Here is a 22,514-nt window from a genome sequence, read left to right as displayed (position 1 = left end):
GTCCTGCGAAACCCTTCGGTTGCACAGGTGCGTATTGCGCACGTGTCCAAAATCATATTAGACTCGAGTACTCGATCCAGGACCAGTTTCGCCGCGTGAGCGCGTCCTCGAGGCGCAAACCCGGATTGAGGGTTTGGGACGTGAGGTTGCCCAGTTAAATTCCGGAGACGATTAGGCTCTGACAATCATGGTTTACCGAGTCAGACTCGGTAGTCGACGCGGTCAGTCGACAATCTCGGGGGTTGATCCAAATTTAGAGCTTATTAAAGAAGTTGATCGTGTTTGATAACAAATCTGTTTAAAGAGTGTAGACAACTAGAAAGATGGAGGAAAATAATAACTAAAAAAACGTGGTATTAAGTTAGACTTATAATTTTAATAGTTTCAAGTTTCAAATAAATTGGAGTTTTAATTTTCATGTGTACAATGTTTGAGGAAAATGGATAGTGGTAGAAGTGATAAAAATATTATCATATGGAGTCAAAACGTGGATAATTATCTTATGCAGACTCTTATAGATCGAATGAATAAGGGTAAAAAAATTGATAGGACGTTTATAGGAACTGCCTATTCAATAGCTTATAGAATTATATTAGATAATTTTGGATCTTTTTGTGACTTGCAATGTATATCTATCTAACACATTAAAAATCGATTAAAGACATTGAAAGAGAACTTTGCTACACTTTAGGAACTCCGCCATAATAATGGTAGTGGGTTTTATTTTAATCAATCAAACATGATGTTTAAAACAGCTCCACAAGTGTCGGACAATTATATAAAGGTATGTTTATACATATTTTATTTTTTTATATATTTTAACTAACTTTGTATAGGACAATCCAAATGCAAAACAATGTCGATATGTGCCTATTATGAAATATGATGACTTGTATTTTTTTTTTGGGAAATATCGTGCAACTGGTCCTAGTTGTACTACAACCAAAGATAGGCAAATGATTTTGATAAGGAGCGTAACATATCAAAGTTCGGGAGATATTTTATTTTATATTTGTTTATTTTTATAATTTTCTTTTTTGGTTTTTAGGGGCACCGAACTGACCCCGAAGGAACCGAAAATTCTTGCAGTACCATGATGCGGCGGCATATACCGATTCCCAACCGATGGAATTCTCATCTTCTCAATGTCGTCTAATTCGTCGCTGAGGCTGGATTTCTCTTGCATTTTCCCGGCGTTATAGCGTTTCCGCGTGGATGGAGTTCCTACATAATAAAGTAGAATCGTGGATCCGCGATCGGGGCGTCAAATTCAGGCTTACTTGGCCTCAATTAAAATGGTCATGGCAGAGCGACAAGGAACAGAAGAAGAAACTCCAAGAAGAGTACGAGAGAAGGAGGAAACAACTTCAGGATCTCTGCTACGCTGTTAAGGCGGATTCTGTTTCTGACTTGCAGGATATTCTTTGCTCCATGGTTCTTTCCGAGTGTGTTTACAAGGTAAGCGCTTTACCATGTTATTCTATCGTGTTTCACCCTGAGATCTTTCAAAATTTACAGCTTCGAGTTTTAGTTGCTACTTTTCAGTTTTGGTGTTTTATAGTCATATTTATTGTTTTTAACTTGTAGTAAATGGAATTATTTTTTATGCAAATTTTCGTGGAAGTCCGTAATTACCATCATTGAGTGTTTGTGTCACGAGTCGAGCTAGCATCAACTGTCAGTCCCAACTCCATCAAGGAGGGATTCGTTAGGGATAACTTCGAGACCATGTATGTGAGCACGCTATAGAAAAAAACATTGAAAATTAAAATCTGTATTTGTGCACTTTTCAGGATGAACTAACTCCCTATATTCAAGAAGCATCTCCTTTGCGCAAGTGTTTGCAGATGATATAGTCTGAAAATTGACCCTTATCCACAATGGTGCACCAATAACTCTCATAATTGCTCTGAACTATTTGGGAGCAACTATGAACGCATTAGGAATTGAGTCATTCACATCTGGAATTCCTGCGGCATTATAGAAGCAGGGTTTAGGCAGGCCCTTCTCAAGTTCTGATAGAAGGATTCTGGAAGACTAGTCTGCTACAGTATTTTAAAGTCTGAGTAAAAATAGAAAATTTTCAAGGCAAAATCTCAAGTGGTCCATTATGAAAAAGACAGCTCGATTAGTCCTTTTTTAGTCTAGCCACAAAATGATCTTGGAGCCTGGTCAAGCCTATAAAATGATCTTAGAGCCTGGTCAAACCAACACAATGAACTCGGAGCCTTTCATTTGCAAATACCTTTGCTAAGCGATTTCAGGCAATGAGGGTATCTCTTGAAATCCAAACCTCCACTCCCTGAGTCCCCTTCTTCACTTGTCTGCTACAATTTGATGGCTCCAAGACAATGTGGCAGTGGTAAGTTGTGGAGAGACAGGGACCTTGAAGGAAGAAATTGTACTTTCATATTTAGCCCTCTTGAAATTATGGTTAATTGATCGCTCTATCTTTTCTGCTACTTAAGTTTTGGAGAATAACTTACATAAATACCCTCCCTCAAACACGAGGCATGAAAAATTAAGTAAAGTGACAGAATACTATTATTCTACGACTTTTGAGAATTCCCTTTGAGATGTGGCATGCATTCCCAAGTAATTACAAAGAAAAGAGAAAAATACTTTTGAGGCAGGGATATCTTCTAATTGATCTTTAGAGCAAACATAGAAAGTATATATATTTCCTCTTATTTCTACATCTCTTATAAAATGACAATTTACTTCCGGTGTTTTGTCTTGTATGAAATAATAGATTGTTTGCAATTAAGATAGTTGCCTAATTATCACAAACCATTTTTGGGAAACCAAATTCAGTAGTTGGAGGTTTGAACTACATCATCTCACACTTTTTATGAGTCCTTTTTTTATGTTTTGCATCTGCATTGAATTTAGCCACCACTATTTGCTTCTTACTTTCCATGCAACTGAGTTTCTTTCTAAAAAAATGCAAAGCCAGATGCTGATCTGGAATCCACTCAGGATCCAGAATAATTTGCATATAAATACCTATCTTATCTAAATGGTCTGTGAGCTTGTGAGCACTGAAGAGTTGATGCTTGCATGATTGCATATTTTCCACACACACGATGGATAATGCCATACCAGATTAAAACTCAAGTGCAAATATAATATGGTCAGCTTGGCTTCTTTTAAATAAATTTTCCATCAATATATTCCTGAATTATCTAGCCAAGCTCTAGGAATATAGTTCAAACCATAACAATTCTTTATTGGCTTACAACACTTACCTGTCTTTCCCTAAGGGATTGTTTGTTCTGTCATTGGAAAACCAAAATTACTGGAACTCATTTTCTGTTGATTAATTTTCTTAGTGAAAAATTTCCTGTTTCTAATTTCTGTTGATCAGCTTTATTGTGTCTGTTGCTCTACACTTTATTTTTCCCTCATTTTCCTTTCCCCCCATAACATTTTGTGGGACAAGAGGAATTGGAGTAAAAATATTCTCATCCCTAAAACTCGTGCAAACATAAAAAATTTTTGGTCACCACCTCTTCTCTATTGTTTCCATTGGTATAAACTCACCTTAAGCAACAAACTTGGGTGGTTATCCCATTTAAAGCTCTTTAGCTAAACAATTGTTTTAAATATTAGACATCTAGAAAAGGTCTGAATATGCATCGATCTAACAAGAAATTTGGGAGAATTTTTTTCAATATAATATAGTGGATTGGTCTTGAGTATAACCTTTTGCCTCTTATCGAGGTGGTATATTTTATCATATACACCCATTGTCATCCAAGGAGCATCAACCATGTCCCTTGTGTTAGTGGACTTCAGGTCTTGTGTTTCATTTACTGCTTTCTTCTAACTAGGATGATTTTGGTGCTTCAACTCATGAATAAAACCGGAAGATAACTAAATTTTGGAGGGTGATGGAGGTGAGTCTAAAGGTAACAATACCCATACCCTTCAATGAGAGAACTACATTTTGGAGGATAACGGAGGTGAGTCAAGAGGTAACAGTATCCATACCCTTCCATCCAGCAATAGGGAGATCAAGATTAGTAGGACAACCAATTCATGTTAGAGGAATTATTTTGTGTGTGACTTGGTGGGTTTCCATCTAAAGTTGGTGATTAAATCAAAGGGCCTTGTTTGATGTGTAGAATAGAAGTAAACTTGAGCTCTCTAGTGGACTGACAATGGTGGCTTACCAACGTGATCATCCTCAAGGTTGATTATATGAGCAAGAGATTTAGATATTATATTTGACTTGAGGCTGTCAAAATTCAGCAAAAATAAGGAGCACTTTCATTGAAGGTTGCTTATGCACTAAAGCATAATTTTCTTGATGTGGGATCATAACGCTTGTAACCTTTATGAAGATGTCCATAATCAATGGGAAGTCAGTTTTTTTTTTTTTTTTTTTGAGAAAGAAGGGGAAGTCAGTTGATAGGGCTTAAATGAAACAAATTATGAGCTTAATCTTCTATTTTGTGAACAAGACATGCACAATAAAAGTCTTAAAAAAATAATTGCCTTGTTTTAAAACAAATGAAGACAATTAGTTACTTAAGAAAGTTTGAGTTAAGTAATGCATGACTCTTGTATTAGTGTTAGGATATTGATTTAAAACATTGTCATTACAGGTACTTATTGTCAAGGGAATTCAATTTAAAAGGTATTGGATTGAGCCTTGTTCCATCCTAAAATGACTAGCTCCTCAAGAGGCCTCTTGTTCAACCTTATAAACCAATAACACTTCTTAACACTTATCAATGTGGGACTATTCCCACTCAACACATATTTACACTTACACGTAATGGGCTTAAGACATGGACAATTCACACAAATTACAAACTCAAGGAGCACATGCTCAACATAGCACAATCTGGACCTTGACTGAAGTAGATATCCTGTTTTGATCCCACTATTGGGTTGAGCCTGATTCTATTGCAAAATGATGTGCCACTTAAGAGGCCTATTACTCAACCTTATAAAGCAATTACATTTCTTAACACTTATCAATGTGGGACTATTCTCACTCAACAAAAAGGTTCCACGGATGGGGATGATGAGAACAGATGGTTTTAACTTTATTGAAAGTAATTTATTGTTGGCTAATTCATGAGAAGGATCAACATTAACTACAAAATAAAACTAAACAACTGCAAGCACTTCTAACAAGATACTGGAGAAGAAGATAATACCTTATCATTTGAAAATCTTTCTCACAAATAATAGCTTGTAAGATTCTTTGGTTTGTTTAGGGCATAGGGATTATGGAGTTTGAACACATGAAGTGTGCTGTAAGGTGCAATGTGTAATGCAAATGTAGTGATTATGTTTTTCCGCATATCTAATGCACTATTTGAATGAATTTGAACTAAATTTTGAATAAAACTCTTTGTAATTCAAAGCTACTAGGAGACTTAGCTTTCACAAATAAAGGCTGTCTTTTAATTTTTTTTATTTCATTGTATTTATTTTTTAAAAGCTAAGTTGTTCATGGAAAATCATCCACAAAGATAATAAATTACTTGATCTCGAAAGTGCAAGACACTCATTATGGACTCTAAACATCTTCAGGAAGTAAGTGAAGTTTGGTGTTCACTCTTTTTGATTTTTCGAGGTATAAAGACTTTGAGATATTTATTTATTTTTTTAATTCCTAATACGAATTCAACTAGCATTCAGTTATCTGGGTTATTTGGGATTCTTGATCCACTATATAAAGTGAAAATTCACAAAAAAACAAGAAAAAAATATTGAGTGCATATACATCCTTTATATCTGCATAAGATTTTTTTATCATATTCATTGGTACAAGATTTCCTTATCGAAGGTAAAATCGTTATCATCTCTGATCCATTTTTTCAGAAGCAGGCTGATCTTCTGGGCGATCATGTTTAAGGACTTACTATTAGCAAACTTGTGTGTTTCTCCATTTCGGGATTTTAATGGGCCACATGTTTCATATCATCTGTTTGTGCTGATATTCAGCGCTTGTTGACATGGTTCCATTTTCGGGTATTTGTGGGTTGCTGCAAGGGGCAGATTCTTGTCAAAACATTGCACTTGAAACCCATCTATGTGTTGATTGTCATCATGAGGCTAGTAGATCCTTGAACAATGTGGGTCAGTAGCTGATGATTTGGACATGTTTATATGATTGTATCTGGACTGTAATTTACCATAATAGAGTACATCAAGGCTCACTCAATAAAGATCAGGAGCAAGAATTGAGGAAATAAAAATGAGAAACAAGTGGAAAAAATTATTGTCTTAAAAAGGGTGGAAAACACCATTGGAAAAATAAAATGAAGAAACAATGAGAAACTTTAGAAAGCTTCTACAAAACTCTTTTTTGGTTTTTTTGAATGGTGAGTAAGAAAATTTATTGAAGTGGGAGAAGAAATACAAGCGGCACTCCATAAAGAGGTTAACCACTACAATAAGTATTACACATCTATTTTTCTTTATGCTAAAAAACTTTATTGGATTTTGAATTGAAATCATTTACCACTACAATAAGTATTACTCATCTATTTCTCTTTATGCTAAATTTTTTATAAGAATTTGAATTGAAATCATTTATTAGTTAGAACTGATCTGTACTGATGAAACAAATTATTCCAATTTATATTGAACTATTTCTCTGTAATTTTTTAGTGAAAAAATATAAGATAACTTTCCAATGATTTTGGAAAATTTCCAGTATGTTACACTGATGTTTCCATGAAGCTTTAAAACATTTCATAGAAAATTTAGAAAAGGTTTTATTTTTATTTACAAACTGGGTTTCCTAATCCAAAAAGAGTTGAATTACACAATTTTGGATATCTAAAATAGAAGTTCTTTGAATTGGTAGCATCATCCTTTCTTATATTACAATTTCGCCTGCTTTGTATTGTTGGTTATAAAACAGTTCAGATTGTTTCAATAGTACTGTATTTAATATTTGTACCAAGTTTACAAAATACAACTTTTTATTTTTATGTTTTAAATATATTTTGTGTGGGTTGTTGATATTTGTTCTTCTTCACTTCTCAGAGGCCTGACACTGAGATTGTTCGAGTAGTTAACAAGTTCAAGGCTGATTTTGGAGGCCAAGTTGTCTCTCTGGAGCGTGTCCAAATATCTTTGGACCATGTGCCTCACAGGTTAGTCTTAAAAAAAGAAGCACCTCATAGGTTCTTTTTTGTTCTCCCCCTTTTAATGATATTTCTTTCTTTTTGTCTTGCTATTGTAGGAGTGCTTATCGATATTGATATATCTTATTGCTCTTAGTTCTGGAGAGTAATATATGTTCGAACTTCTTATTGGAATCTCATTCTCATTATTTTAAAAGAACAGAAAGTGTTTGCTTTGCTATAAAATGTGTTATGTATCAACATGATCCACTTGGATTTATGATGCAGATTTGACATATCAGGAAATTTTCAGTTTGTAGTTTTACTCAGCTCATTATGCCATTTGGCAGCAATCTTTTGGCTTTTAAAAAAAATATTTAAAGAAAAGGAATTTTAGGCACCCTCCTGTGCAGTTACTGTAAATCTGGAAGCTGCAAAAGGTAATCTTGTCAACATTCTATATAGCAAATTAATCATATTTAGTGCCACATCTCCAGAGTAACACATGGCAAACATGCTTTATTTCTGATGAATATATAGAATAGCATTGTGTTTTGCCCTCTTTCAACTGGAGAAGGTTGAAACCTTTACACTTACAGTTGCAATTGATGGTTTTATGTTTTTTTGCCGTTATAAGAAAAGGGAAACATGTGCTGTCTTCTGTTTTGGAAAATTGCCTGCAGAAGAGTTTGGGCAGACACATTGTACGTTTAGTGATTGTTTGCCATGGTTATGGATAATGCTAAGAAGGGTAATTACTACATTTACGTTTGCTAGATATTTTGAATCAACAATTGTTCTGATTTATCAAAATTTAAAATTATTAGTATTTCAATGAATTTTTTGTTTTTATAAATACCAGAATTAATTTTTTTTTTTAAATGTCGGAATTAATTCTTTTGGAAACTGTGGTATGATATTGCATTAAAAGAGAAGAAAGATGCATATGAGGTTGTCAATGATTGTCTTCCTTTTTCCCTCACCTTGTAATTTTGCTCTTTGCAGTTTTTTAATATAATTCATCACTATTTCAAAAAAAATGATTGGCTTCCTTTTTGCCTGGTTTCTCACTATGTGTCTAGATTATGGAAGGCCAAACTTGAATCTTGCTTTTTTTTTTTTTTCAATGAAAGATAAGGTCACGTGCATAATGGTGATAGAATTAGGTTTTGGATATATTCTCGGAATGGAGACTCGGAATCATCTTGCTGTTGCCTTTGCTGAAATTTTTAGGGTGGTTGTGACCCTAAACCTTAACTCCATTTAGGGTAAATCAATAGCCTTAGAGGGGTCAATGAGGCACCTGAATCTCCTTTCTTGACAACCACTCGTTGTTGACGACATGAAATCATTGTATGAACCGGAAAAGTAGCTTCTTGGCAATATATATCACTGCCTTCTTGTTGTAGCTCGTAGTTTTGAATCATGATACAGCTAGCTTGTAGTTTTGCTGACTCTTTAGCTGAAGAGGGGTTGGCTTCTAATCCCTCATTCCATGGCCAACACTCCCCCAGGTTTGTACGCTTTGGCTTTCGGATTATTAAAATGTTCTCATTTTTTATTTTTTTTCTCAAATAAAATGAAATGGTCTTAATTTCACATGTTCTTTTTGTTGGGATTGAACTCAGTTCCATCCCAAAATGACTAGCTACTTATCAGGCCTATTGTTCAACTTTATTACCCAATAACACTTCTTAGGTCTTATCACTGTGAGACTATTCCCTCTCAACACTTCCCATTACATCTAGGCTTATATGGGTCTGAGATTTGAGCACAAACTCACAGTGGAGCACAAATTGGGCCTGGGCGCTAAGTAGACATCATGTTCTAAAACCACTGTTGGGGTTGAGCCCGGTTTGATCCCTAAATGATTAACTACTTAGGAGGTCTATTGTTCAACATTATAACCCAATGACACTTCTTAACTCTTATCAATGTGAGACTATTTCTTCTCAACACTTTTCCTCCACTTGACTTCTGAAAGTTTTCCTTCTTTTTACAGGTATTTACTCGCAGAAGCAGGCGATACATTGTTTGCTTCATTTGTTGGGACAAAACAGTACAAGTGAGCTTTTGGCAAGAATAGCTAATTGTTTATTCCAAGTTGTTTTTCTTATGAATGATATTACTCTGTATTGTGGTAGTTTTATGGACTTGCAATGTCGTTCTTCATTTTAGGGATGTAATAGCTGATGCAAACATATTGCAAGGTGCAATATTTCATGAAGATTGTGCGAAAGATATTGATGCAAGTGAAGTAATTGAATTTGATCAGACTGATGTTGAAAATAAAAAGGGAGAGAGTCTTGCAAAGCCACTTCAACCGCTCAACCAACCAAGAAGTAAATTAAGACCTGCTGCTCACCGGGTGAGATAATGCATCATCTACTGCAAATAGTTTAGTTTTTATAACTATTGTTTTGAAACCTCACTGATTGGTATTTGATCAAGTTAATGGATTTGAGTTTATTCACTTTTTTCTCTTTTCCTGAAGTCACCTATTGGTCTCAGAAACTTAGAAAATAAATTTATATTTAAATGAGCCTTTAAATGATTTACCCAGAATCCATTTTTTTAAAGTTTCCGCATTAGTCAAACCTCTCGGTCAGAGAAACTTAGAAGATAAATTTAGATTTAAATGTGCCTGAGTCAAACCTCTCTCTCTCTCTCTCTCGCTCTATCAAAGCCATCAAATCCATTTTATTATAGAAGCAAGAAAACTACAACAAGGCATCCCCTCAAGTAATTGAGCAAGGTATAACAGTTGAAGGATGAGAGGAATGATTCTGAACAATGAAAAATTGACTATAGGTCCCTTCTGTCACCTACATACCAGCAGTACTATTTGAAGATCTAGCCATGAGACAAGAAGACAAGCATGATAATGGTTTTCTAAGAAAATGTGCCTAAGACATCAAGGAGGATGAACACTGTTCTTTCCTTTTGATGTTCATTACCTATTTTGGTTTTATGTATTTGTTGTGGTGAAAGTGTTTTTTCTTGCCTTTTTATATATTCTTTCTCTTCAATGAAATTCTAAACATTAGTAAAAAAAAGTAAGCCTGCTTGCAAGAGAGAGAAGGTTGCCTTTTAAAGAGGTTGCTCAATGGCTGCATGGGAATTTTCTAGTGTGAGGCCTTATGTTCAGATCTCAGGAGAGTGTAGGGTTCATCATTAAAAAAAAAAGGCAAAAAACTCTACCGAAAAATAAAGGTTGGTCCCTTATAAGTCATAGAGTCTACTTCCCATCAACAAAGAGAAGAAGTTGTACAATGTACATACTTGTAAGGATATCGAGGCTGAGGAGTGATGGTTTTGCTTAATTTTTACTTGCTACCCTGAGATAAACTCATAAATGATGAAAGAGCCTTAACGTTGGGGACCTTGTCAAGGATCAAAGTTCCCATTACAAAAGAAAATTGTGTCATCCATGAATTACGGGATAGGTGTGGCAAGATAAACATCCCCTCTAGAATCTGATGATCAACCATTCTGATATGCAGTGTGAAGATGCTTAACAGTGCCTTGCCTACCATGACAAAAAGGAGCTGTGAGGTGAGGGTTACCTAGGCAAATGCCTCCTGAGCTCTTGAACTTAACGTTGTGGACCTTGTCAAGAATCAAAACTTCCATTAAAAAGCATATCATGTCGTTTGTGATAAGGAATAGGTGTGACAAGATAAATGTCCCTTTTAGAATCTGATGACCAACCGTGCTTGTATGCAGTGTGAAGATGCTGAATAGTGCTTTGCCTACCATGTTAAAAAGGAGCTGTGAGTGAGGACAAATGCCCCTTGAGCTCTTGAAATATCCTTTTGTTGCTCTCTTAGTACCAAGAGGGAAGGATAAGACATGCAATTTTTGGACCTGCCTCCTTAGTTATTTAATCCAATTTTTGTTCATGAAATTGTTTGAAAGGCCTTGCAGACTCTATCAAATGATTTTTCTAGATAAATTTTGAGGCTAGGCTTCAAGTTCATGTTGAAATTTGAAGTAAGTTCATGAGTGGTAGGCTGCCTTTTGGTCACTGAAAGACACAAATTTCTGAAATGGTGGGCAATAACCTAGCAAGTAATTTAAGACCATGGAGAAGAGCTCTAAAGCACAGGTTCTTTGGAGTATGATAACACGACTCCCCCACCCTGCTGACCTTCAATTTCCCTTGGTTGAGCCACAACAATGAAATTTAATAGTTTCAAGGGGGTGAACTGGGGAAGTATAGTCAGAGGAGTTTTGGAGGAATAATCAGCCATGTGGTGCGAGTTTTATTGATAAAAGTACTCCCTTGATGTTGTTGACAGGGCTGACACGAGAGATATGGTGGATTGCCTTCTCAATAATCCAAGAGAGAAAGAGAGCCTTTTCAAAAAAAAAAAAAAAAAAAAAAAAACCAAGAGAGAAATTGAGTGTTAGCTAGAATAATTTAGTCTGATTTTTTCTTGACCTGTTAAAATGATTTTTGTCTTCTTGGGTACATCCTATAAAATTGGAACAAATGGCTTTGTTTGCTGAGAGATCAATAGATTGATGTGATTTATATTTGAGCCATGTGAAATGCACCTCAGCTGTCATTCCACTGATTGATTCTTCCACTTTGAATAATTCTCCCTCTGTTATGTTTGCTGTCCCATCCTGTATTTGTTGTAACTTATATAGTGATTGTATAAAACGGGGCTCAATACCCCGTATCTCCAATTTGATCTTTCCTTTTAAAAAAAAAAAGACTGTATACAAGTTTTGAAATTTCTTTACAGGGATTCATGGCACGCGCTAAAGGTATACCAGCATTGGAGTTGTACAGACTTGCACAGAAAAAGAACAGGAAACTTGTACTTTGTGGGCATTCACTTGGTGGTGCAGTAAGTATCATGGATTCCTGCTACTAAAAAATGTATTATGGTTTCCAGATAATTTAGCTGCTTGTTCTTGCTGTTAGTCTATGGAAAACTTCAAAATGTGTCACATGAATGGGATAAAGCTAAGGTTATAAAACAGGGAATAAAAGAAAAAGGAAGCCACACACTTACTTTTTACCAGTGTGAGTCTATGTCTATTGATCTCATTTTCTGAGAAATCTCTCTTTTCTTATGTCATGGTGAACTCAAAATCTGATGCACTGGCATTTTCCATCCAGCTAATTAGAGCCCCCCCCCCCCCTGCCATATATAATACTGTTTGGCATTCCCTTTGTGTTTTTTGGCTTAACATTACTTGTATTTCAGGTAGCCGTGTTGGTGACTGTTGGCATTTTAAGGGCTATTGCTTCGTCCTCCCCATCTAAGGAGAATGAAAAACTAATGCTCAAGTGTATTACTTTCTCACAGCCACCAGTGGGAAATGAGGCTTTGCGAGGGTAAGTTTCTTGGTACAATCTCTGGCCACTTTGTTTATTATTGAAGGTTCACAAACACTAAAATGTACTATATTATTTACTTATAAGCTCTTCTTGCTATCAAGATTTAATTTATTTTGTTTTTTTGGAAAGACGTCATTGTTATTTACTTAAATGTGATGGCTTTCAGTTATGTCCATGAAAAAGGATGGCAACATTATTTCAAAAGCTACTGCATTCCAGAAGATTTGGTGCCTCGCTTCTTATCTCCTGCATATTTCCACCACTATAATGCACAACCTCTGCAAGCTGTATCTGATGCGGCTACCAAACAAAATAGAGCTGAAAGATCTGGTTGGAGAAAAACCAAAGAAAATGATCAGGAGCAACAGCTGGTGCTAGGCGTAGGCCCAGTTCAAAATTCTTTCTGGAGGCTATCTAGGCTTGTGCCTTTAGATGGTTTTCGTAGACGACTGGATAAGGTTAAAGAAAGAAGAAACCAACTTGGAGAAGGGGCATCTGGAGTGGCTGGTGATTCTGGCTTAACTTCCATGCTTGATGAAGCGGAGACTACACCTTTATCTCTTGAAATCCAGGAAGGTTCCGATGGAATATCCCTTTCTCCATTGCCTGATACAGATGGAGTATCTGATGGTGTAAATGGCAGTCAAAAGGTTGGCAAAAGTGGCACTAAAAGTGGGAATTCTAGGGGATGGCGTAGGGTGCCTTATCTTCCATCTTATGTGCCATTTGGACAGGTTAACATTACATTTTTATTTTCTCTGTTCACCACAAGGTTTATATACTTTTATTTACTTATTTATTATCATGGGAATAATGAATATGCATTTTAATCTGAAGTTCTGAACTACTGAGCTTTTTACCACAAAAAATTTAAAGAATATTATGCGGGCACTTTTCTCACTTGATCTGATGCAAATGAGATTTTGTAGGGTCAGTAGAATTAGTGTCCGCAAAATTGAAATAGGAAATTGTGTCTTGTAGACTTTCTAATCTAAGACTTTCTATTTTAAGAACTCAAGTATGAAATAGGAAAGTTAGCTCTCTGTAAATTCAGTTTCCTTCGTTTTTTTTTGGGTTAAAGTCTCCTTATCTGTAAGCTGAGCCTCTTTCCTTCTTTATTTATGAACTAATGACCTTATTGTGTTATCATGTTAGTCAGTGTTTTAGTGCTAATCTTTCAACATTATTATGTATTTTAGTTAGATGAAGAAGGAATCTAATAAGGGAAACTCAGCTATGAAGTCAGCTCAGCAAAGGAGAACAGAAGGATTCTCAAAGTTTATCCTGGGGAGGCACATAGTTAGGTTTTGGGCAGGTTTTGGAAACCCTACCTCATAAGCATTACTTCAAAACCTCTAATTGCAAAAAACTATGACAGGGTTGGAAATCTGACCCTGTTCCTGCCTCCTTTTTAAACTCCCCACCCTGTCCTCACCTTGTCTCTGCATCCCCAGCCCATCTCTGTGACCATTCGTGGCCCATTTCTACCTTAGTTAAAAAATGCCCTAGTTTGATTTAGTTTATTTTTTTTCCTAATGTTATTTCAGTCTTTTCTTTAAAAGAGAAGGGCACAAGTGTTATTTAGTTTTACGGCCAAACTTTTTTTTTCCTCAAATATATTTTTTTCTAATGAAATATTATATGTATTTTTGAAAAGTATAAATAATAGTATTGTAATAAGACCCTGCAGATAGGACTCCGAAAACCTATCTCCTCCCTGAATTTGCACAGGTTTTTCTATCATGCTGTTTCAGCCCTGTGGGATGAGGGATGGAGCCTGTCCTTGCCTTTGGCATTTTAAGTCGGGGCAGGTGTTATAATGATGATGTGAAATACTGTTGAAAAACTAATTATTGTTGTTCTCTAATTATTTTGTCATATAATTGGAAAAAGGCACAATGAAAGGGTGAACGAAGTGATACGGTTGACTGGGATTGGATTCAGAGGATTTACAAGGCAGAAACTTAGTGGGTTGTAATTAACTTTTCAACTTGGAATAAGCATGAAAGAAACACCAGAAATTTTGTCATTTACATTCAATTTGGATGACTAAGTAATCAGTTTGAAATAAATAATTTCAGATCTGAAATGTTTGGTTGTCAAAATATCAGCTGCAAAATGTCATAAATCTGCTCTCTTAATTTTTGTTTCCTCCTCCCTTTGGGCTTTGAAATAATATTTTACCTTCTCAAAAGAAAATTACATAAATCTGCTCAGACATTGCAATAATCTGTCTGTATACAGAAGACCTCTTTCTTCTCTTAGTGGAATTCTTTCCTCTGTCTTTGTTTTCCCTTTTTGAGCATCATTGAGAGTAGTTGCATCTCGAAGTAGTTTGTGCATTTGCGATTTTTGCTTTTCACTGGTAATATTAGTGTGATCCTTTTAGCTTCCTTTAGCAGAAAAGATGGCACTGTAGCTCAAACTTCTGCTTCTAACTGGTGATATTGGCATTGATGGTTTTAGCTTTATCTCTTGGGAAATTCACATGTGGAAGCACTCTCTGATGCAGAATACTCGAAATTGACATCGGTATGAGTTACTTTGTTTTGTCTGTATTTCAGTTAAAGTTGGTCTATCCATGCCTTGATGTATTAGTTAACTGGTTGCCATTTCTTGGATGCTCAACTTGCTTTCTCTTGGCAAAGGCATGTGCAGGTGAGGTCTGTGATTGCAGAACTGAGGGAGCGTTTTCAGTCACATTCAATGAAGTCATATAGGTCCAGGTTTCAAAAGTAAGTGCTGACATTTTTGTACTGTTTTTGTTCAATTCTTTGTGCTAAAGAACATGCTAGGTAATTAAGGGAGTACATAGTCAATTATGTTGCCTAGATTTACCAACAATTCCTTGGTAATTAAAGCAATCACAGTCACATGACTCAGCCAGACACCCTTTAGGGTGTTAATGGGTCAGGTTTGGTTCTTTTAATAGTTTATACACATCATTTAAAAAAAAAGGGTCAGTTTTGGCAAAAAGCTTCTCTCTTAAATGAAAGGGCTTGACCCAGTCTGTGATGTGACAGGTCACGACTGGGTATCTTGGACTTGATTGTTTATTGGTCTATGCCTGAATGGACATTCTTGGATGTGTCACATCTGGAGAATCTGGGCATCCTTGTAGCTTTTTTTTTTTTTTCTTGATGCTCTTAAATTTCTTTTGTTTGATTATCATTTCAGGAGTAAATATCAAGTTTTATCAAATTGTTGATTTTTTTTTTTTAAAGAATGACATATTTTCTTTTTTCTTGTTTGTGACTGCAAATTTGGAGTTCTGTTATAGTCTTCTTTTGCATCTATTTGATATGGATGTTTAGAGTTTTGTCTTGCCTGTTTATCCATGGCAGATTGATTGACTTGATTCAGATACCACTAATTTGATGTGGGACCTCCAATTATCATCATCTAGAAAACGTTCTCTGTGAGTGACTTAAATGAAAATGTTTTCTGTCTCTGTCTTTGTCTGACTGCCTATATAAAGCTAGTCAGGCGAGTGAGTGATCAGCATCATTTCGAGGCAAGGGAGATTTGGGTATGCCTCACAATTTCTCAAATGAGCTGTGCTTGCAAGAGGGACATCGGTAGTTTTTTTCTCAAGCTGACAGGTGCTACTGTAACGAGGCTTAAATTGTATTTGTCAATTGAAAATCATGGGTCTTCTTTTCCTCTTGCAGAATCTATGACTCATGCATGTCTGTTAATTCGGCCCCTTTCTTGGGAATGGAGCAGTCACAGCAGTTTCCACACTTGCAGCAATGGCTTGGCCTTGCAGTTGCTGGTACCGTAGAGCTTGGGAATATTGTTGAGGTCCCTGTTATAAGAACTGCAACGTCCATTGTTCCTCTTGGTTGGAATGGTATGCTGGGTGGGAAGAATGTGGCACCCTTGAAAGTTGACATTATTGGACATGGCCTTCATCACTGTACACTTGTTCAGGCACAAGTAAATGGTATCTGGTATTGTCGACGTCTCCTAATTCCCGTGTAATGCAGTAGGACTATATTCTGTTACTTTACAACACCATTAATAGGCCATCTGAAGATGCATATTGATAAAATAATGATTTTTTTATTCGATACCACTCAAGTTAGGCTTTTGACAGGAAACAAGGCTTAGGTTGCAAGTTCATTTCCTAAGTATTTATTTTGTACAATTCAGAAACTATTAACTGATGAACGATTGTGTCTCATCACAAACTTTGTGGCTGAGAGCATGCTTTGCATGTTAATGAATACCTAGATTGTTGCTTCAAAGACCTAGCCATGTGTATTTACAGGTTGAATTTGACTTAAAAGTCTGTGTTGTTCCATGAGAAAAAGCAACCTTTTAGCTTTAGAGTTAACTGCAATTAGCATCTTTGATACTGAGTTACTCACTTGCGAGGCTCAGCTTCTATATTCGTCTCTTTCTCTTGCTCTCTGTCTCTCTCTCTCGCTCTCTTTCTCTCTCTCACTTGTGCTTGTACTCTTGTTTTCAGGTGTTCAACTATGGTGGAGTCACTGCCACCGACTCCATCTTATTCCTTGAGTAATGAATCACAATATGATTTACAAAGGATGTGTGTACTAATTGGTGCTCCATTAAGACGGGCTCCAAAGCATCAAATAGCAGTTGATTCCTCAATGCTGAGTTGTCCTTCAACTGAATCTGATCATATTAAAACAAATAAAAGTGGTAGCACAGAATCTTCTAGCGAAGGGGAAATCATCTGTCCTGAAGGATTTAGTAATTTTGTTGTTCACTGCACCAGTGACTTTGTTAATGTGACAAGGGAGGTTTATGTGAGAACTCGAAGGGTGCGGTTGGTTGGTCTCGAAGTATTCTTCTTTACCACCAGAAAATTGTTTTAATTTATTTAAAGATGTTGGTTTTTGTTGCTAAATTTTATTATAGTTTAAATATTTTGTTTGGTGTCATAAAAAAATAAGTTTTTGCAGGGTGCTGGTAAAACTTCTCTATACAACGCAATTCTATCTCATGGTAGACTTACCACTGCCATTAATCCTGTCTTGCAAATAGACTTGGGTACTCATGAAGGAACAGCTGGTGGACTGTGCTACTCAGATTCTAAGGGCGTAAATTTGCAGGTGTTGTGTTGTCATTGATTACTATTTTCTAGGGTTTTCTTACTGGGTATCCAGAATATCTGGTAGGTTTATTTTACCTGGGACTTTGAGTAGAGTACCAGTATGAGAACTGTATGGCCATAACTTGAAGTTATAGAATATATATATATATATATATATATTTTTTTTTTTTTTATTAAAAATAGACATCCTGTTTTTTGCACAAAATGTGCTAATATGGCATGTTACTGTTGTGAACAACTGCCTGGGTGCAAGTTGTATATTTTTTGGTTTAGGTGTTTCTCTCTTTTCCCCCTAGTCTTCTCTTTTGTGTTTCCTCATCTTAGGCAATTTTCTGTTTTATACGCTGTATCTCTTTCTTTTTCTTTGACAATATCTCACTTTTCAAAAAAAAAAATAGAAAAGAAAAAAGATATACCATATCATGCATTTGCTGCTACTTGCAAGTAAAAACACTGTTAAATTTAGGGTAATTTGGATGTAAAGAGAATCACTGAATTAGAGACCTAACCTAATAGTTGAAAAAAAGGCCTCTCATGGATCAAATCAGTTCCTAGGTCAAAGTATGAAGCTTGGTTCATCTAACTAAGGCTAAATCAAGTGAATTACGTGTTACAAGCACTTAAAAGATCATGCCTTCTACCTTCTGTGCTGGAACATGTTGATTCATTATATATTAACAAGGGAGCAAATTAGATTGCTATTTTTCAGTTTTCTCTTATATTGAACGTTAGACCATGTTATTGGAAACAGAAAGGAAAAGATCTCTTGAAAACATCTATTATTACAGCATCAACTTTTGGATCTTGTTTCTAGAGGTGTTAATCATGTGGCACCAGTTGGATAGCTCCTATTCTGGTTCTCAAATTTAAAGTTCTAGGTAAGCTAAATGAAGCTAAAGGATGAAGTATTTCAGTCTATGAACTAAACTAGCTTCCTTTATTTTTCTGTTTGCTGCGTAGTGATAAATGGTTTTGCAGAGATGGATTGGACCTTTAGCTCAAATGGCCATTTATGTGTCTCCATTAAAAAAGGGAGTTTCTTTATGTGATATTGAATGGGGTAATTTGACGTATATAATACTGTCTTTTGGATGGTTTTGTAAGGAGTTAAAACAAAGTTCTTCATGATGTGTACTCCCTGAAGTTTCTGCATTTTCCTTAGGAAAAGGCATCTGTATAAAATCATATCAGGTTCTTGGCTTCTTATTCGTTTTCCAGAAGTTCAATATCTTACTTGTTGAGTCCATGCAAAATGCTGGTTTTATTTCTGGTGGCTATTGTATGTTGATTTTTAACATAAAAAGTTGAAGAGGAAAGTCTTGGAGGGGGGAATGGTGGTGAGATTTTGTCAAGGTCACTAGACAGTAGAAATCTTTTGAAAATTTCTATAATTTACTTAATGATCATATACTGTAATTTATGCTTTACTACCTAATACGAGGATTGAGAAACAGTACTGATTGTTGGCTTTCTTACCACAGGAGCTGCATTTAGAGGCTAACCGTTTACGGGATGACTTATGGAAGGGATTACGTGATTTGCGTTGGAAAACTGATTTGGTTGTCCTTGTCCATAATCTATCACACAAGATTCCCATGTATCATCAGCCAAATGCATCAGAGCCGCAGCCTGCCCTTTCACTTCTCTTGAATGAGGTCAAATCCCTAGGAATCCCATGGATCCTGGCCATAACAAACAAGTTTTCTGTCAGTGCTGATCAGCAAAAATCTGCAATTAATGATGTTTTGAAAGCATATAGAGCTTCTTCAAGCATGGCTGAAGTTGTCAATTCATGCCCCTATGTTATACCAAATGCCCTAGGTTTTCCAGAGCCTGCACCTTCACCAAATGAAAAGGGTAGGAAATGGAGGATTGCTGCCCAGAGGCTTCTTTTGGCACCAGTTAATTTTGTTCGGATGCCCTTTCAAAATAGAGAAGCGGTTTTGCACGTGGACGGTGTGACTGCTCTAAATCAACTTATACATCGTGTACTTAAGTTTCAAGAGGAAGCATCATTTCAGGTTAGTTATTGAGGCATCAGATTTAGGGATTTGAGCTTGCGGTGCATGAAATATGCAGTGGGTTGGGATGAAGGAATGCTCTCTGGACAACCCTAGCCACAGTGTCTCCAGATCACTTGGAAGACATTGATAGAGAGCCTAGGGTTGTTAAAGTGAGTTTGACTGTCGTATGTAATCCCATTATTGCACCGTAGAAACCGTGACTTATATTTCATGGAGAGGATGGGTGCCATTAAGTCGATGCCAGCCCAAGTTGAACAATCTGGTTCATTGCAAGGACTATGCAAGCCTTATCATTTAAAATACCTGCGCTTGTCAAGCGTTTCTATGATAACTCGGTCAAAGACTTCAATAACTATTTAGTGCTAACTACTCGTATCTATCTATACCTTTTTGCCTTCAAAAGTCAGGTCTCATGTTCTTTATTACTGAGCCAAGTTGCTTATTGTGGAGTACAGGAACTCGCTGAGGAGAGGCTCTCACTGGAGTTGGCGAGACAACAAGCAGCAGTGGCTTCAGATGGAGGGCGAGACTCTCAGGGCAAGCTGAGCTCCATGACGGCTGCTGCGCTTGGGGCTTCTGTGGGGGCTGGCCTGGGAGTTGTTTTGGCAGTTGTAATGGGCGCAGCATCAGCATTAAGGAAACCTTGAAATATTTGTGCATTCAGCTTTTGACTATTTTCAACTTTTCACTTGAACAAGTTAATTTTTGTTCGTTAGGTCCATTTAAATCCCACTCGTGGAAGATTGCTACCATGGATGATCATCGTGGCAAGTGAGATGTAATGCATGTATATAACTGTGGAATAACAAAAAGGGTAGTTCCATTTGACTCTCTTTTTCTTTCTTGAAATTCGTTGTATTTATGTTTTACGCTGAAGTTAACATTTGATTCCCGTTTGTCCATTGTCTCTCTCTCGACGAGGAATGTGCACTCATATTGTAACATAAATATTAAATCCTGTTTTAGTTGTTTGATTTTCACATTTCAGGTTTTCCTCATTTCCCACTCCGTGGAGCACAAGAACAGCGATGAAAATGCACCCACCGACATTTTTTTGTGGCAAATCGATTTTTTCCTACAAGAACTCTCGTCGTCTCTCTTCTCTGTTTTGCTTTCTCTACCAGCATCTGTCATACTGCTTGCTTGCTTGCTTTCTTTCTTTCTCTATCACTTCCACGGGTTTTTCTTCTTACAATGGTCGGATTTGTTTTGCCTTCTGCTGCATCCTGTTTTCTCGTTTTAGTTTTACGATGCAGTGCTGTCTTTCTTCGAAGAGCGATGTGTGTCTTAAAAGAGAGCCAAAATGATTCTAGTTTTAAGTGAGAAACAAGAGAAAAATGAACCAGAAGTCTAGCATAAGCAATTGTTAAGTAAAAGACACGCCATTGGCATACAACTATCTTCATTTTCCCATAGTGGATCCAGAGCTAACACAACCCGCTCTGAAGAAGGCACATCCATGGCTTGACCAAACACTTCTCCCACCATTCTGACGGTGGAGTCTCAACTCCCAACCTTTGCTTCTAGAAGTTGACCCACTTTAACCTGGTGGGAAACCCATTTGAATAACCCTGTCCATGCTCTATTTTACCTTCGTTCCCACTCATCATTACGGTGCGCTAGGTCAGTGATCTCTGCATCCCAACCTCGTATGATAATGGGTATTATATATCTATTGTTACTACACTGGAGGTTCGTGCTCTGGCTGGATCTGATGGCAGCCTTCACCATATCAAGATTCGCTACTTTGAATCTGGCTGTGCTTCTGCACTTCAAGGGGAGAAGACGAATGGTACTCCCTTGAATGCTTAATGGTGGCCGGTTGAGTCCTCCATTCAGAGCGTGATACACGGTCCCCACCCAGATCATTATTGAGATTTTGATTTCGGCAGTCAATTTGGGATACATATCTGCTCTCTTGGTGCATGGTGATCTGGTCCACTTCGTCACTACTCCCCGGTCTTTGAGACATTTGTTTCGAATTACAAATACAGTCAGGTCGCCATTCACCACCACTATGCAGATTGCAGATCGGCATTCAAAAGGAACTGGTTCAAGTAAAAAAATCGAAGGTTATCTAGTTCTATCCCGTGTTAGAGTTTTTTCCCTCAAAGAAACCGATAGAGAATTTAAATGAATAGAACAGTGCCGGTCTTGAACAGCTTCCACAGGTGTCTTAGCCAAGACGAGGCAAATCGTTCTAGTCAACTTGGACTGGTTTTGATTCCGAAAATCCATTTTTCGGACAGCGTCAGCAAGAAATATATACAAAACTTCTCAATGGCTGCTTCCCAAACTGAATATTTTTTGGAAGACGAGACCAGCGTACCCAACTTATAACATGGAAGAATTTGTCTTGAAAGCTACAGCTTTCTCATGCTTTGGATGATTGCCATTTGAAAATTCCACTGCTTGCCATTTGTGACTCGTTCAAGAGAAGGAAAAGAGCATCTGAGCGAACGAGGACAAGACAGAAGATAACAGAGGAAAAAAGGAGAGAAGAGAGACTCGGTCAGTGATCTCTTGACGGCAATGGAAACTTCCAGTGCGAGAGCAGCTTTTTCTGACCCAAACGTTTAGTCGTAAAACTCTCTCTCTCGTTATCTTGTGAAGATGAGCAAATAATGACTGAATGAGATTGACAAGATAACATTACAAATTTTTTTTTGAGAGACCTGACTTGTTTCGTTGATCAATCAGCCTGGAGACGTAATGCTGATGTATGATGTGTGTCATATATTATGCGATAAACAAATCATGAAGAGCTGCAAAGCCATTTTCAATTGAGGTTTGCCATATAAAATAATATTATCTTCCGAAGTTGAGAAAACATATTTGATAATAGATAACTGGTATTACCATTCGACCTTTTTCTTCGCTGATTTGTGCCGCAAGAAAAAAGGGAAGAGAAAAACAGAAGAAGATTTATAGTAGTTGAAAAGTGTTGGGACGTC

At 36.7% G+C, this 22,514-nt stretch overlaps 1 protein-coding gene across 1 annotated transcript; it reads left to right on the top strand.

Moving 5' to 3' along the window:
* Nucleotides 1-1,081: 1,081 nt before the first annotated feature.
* On the top strand, nt 1,082-20,450 carry LOC137963558 (uncharacterized). The gene is made up of 14 exons (XM_068810683.1): nt 1,082-1,458; nt 7,015-7,124; nt 9,097-9,159; nt 9,273-9,462; nt 11,849-11,953; nt 12,317-12,447; nt 12,617-13,184; nt 14,917-14,982; nt 15,109-15,185; nt 16,122-16,403; nt 16,925-17,264; nt 17,385-17,534; nt 19,018-19,557; nt 20,016-20,450. The coding sequence occupies exons 1-14, from the start codon at nt 1,216-1,218 to the stop codon at nt 20,205-20,207; spliced, it is 3,057 nt and encodes a 1,018-aa protein (XP_068666784.1). The 5' UTR covers nt 1,082-1,215; the 3' UTR covers nt 20,208-20,450.
* Nucleotides 20,451-22,514: the final 2,064 nt, after the last annotated feature.

The sequence above is a fragment of the Aristolochia californica genome, unplaced genomic scaffold (assembly GCF_029961685.1).
Source record: "Aristolochia californica isolate CCGP_79_NKW_82.1479 unplaced genomic scaffold, dmAriCali1.0.hap1 SCAF_4, whole genome shotgun sequence".
Lineage (NCBI taxonomy): Eukaryota > Viridiplantae > Streptophyta > Magnoliopsida > Piperales > Aristolochiaceae > Aristolochia > Aristolochia californica.
The sequence above is the reverse complement of the archived record's forward strand: the minus strand, read 5'-3'. Positions and strand labels throughout refer to the sequence as shown.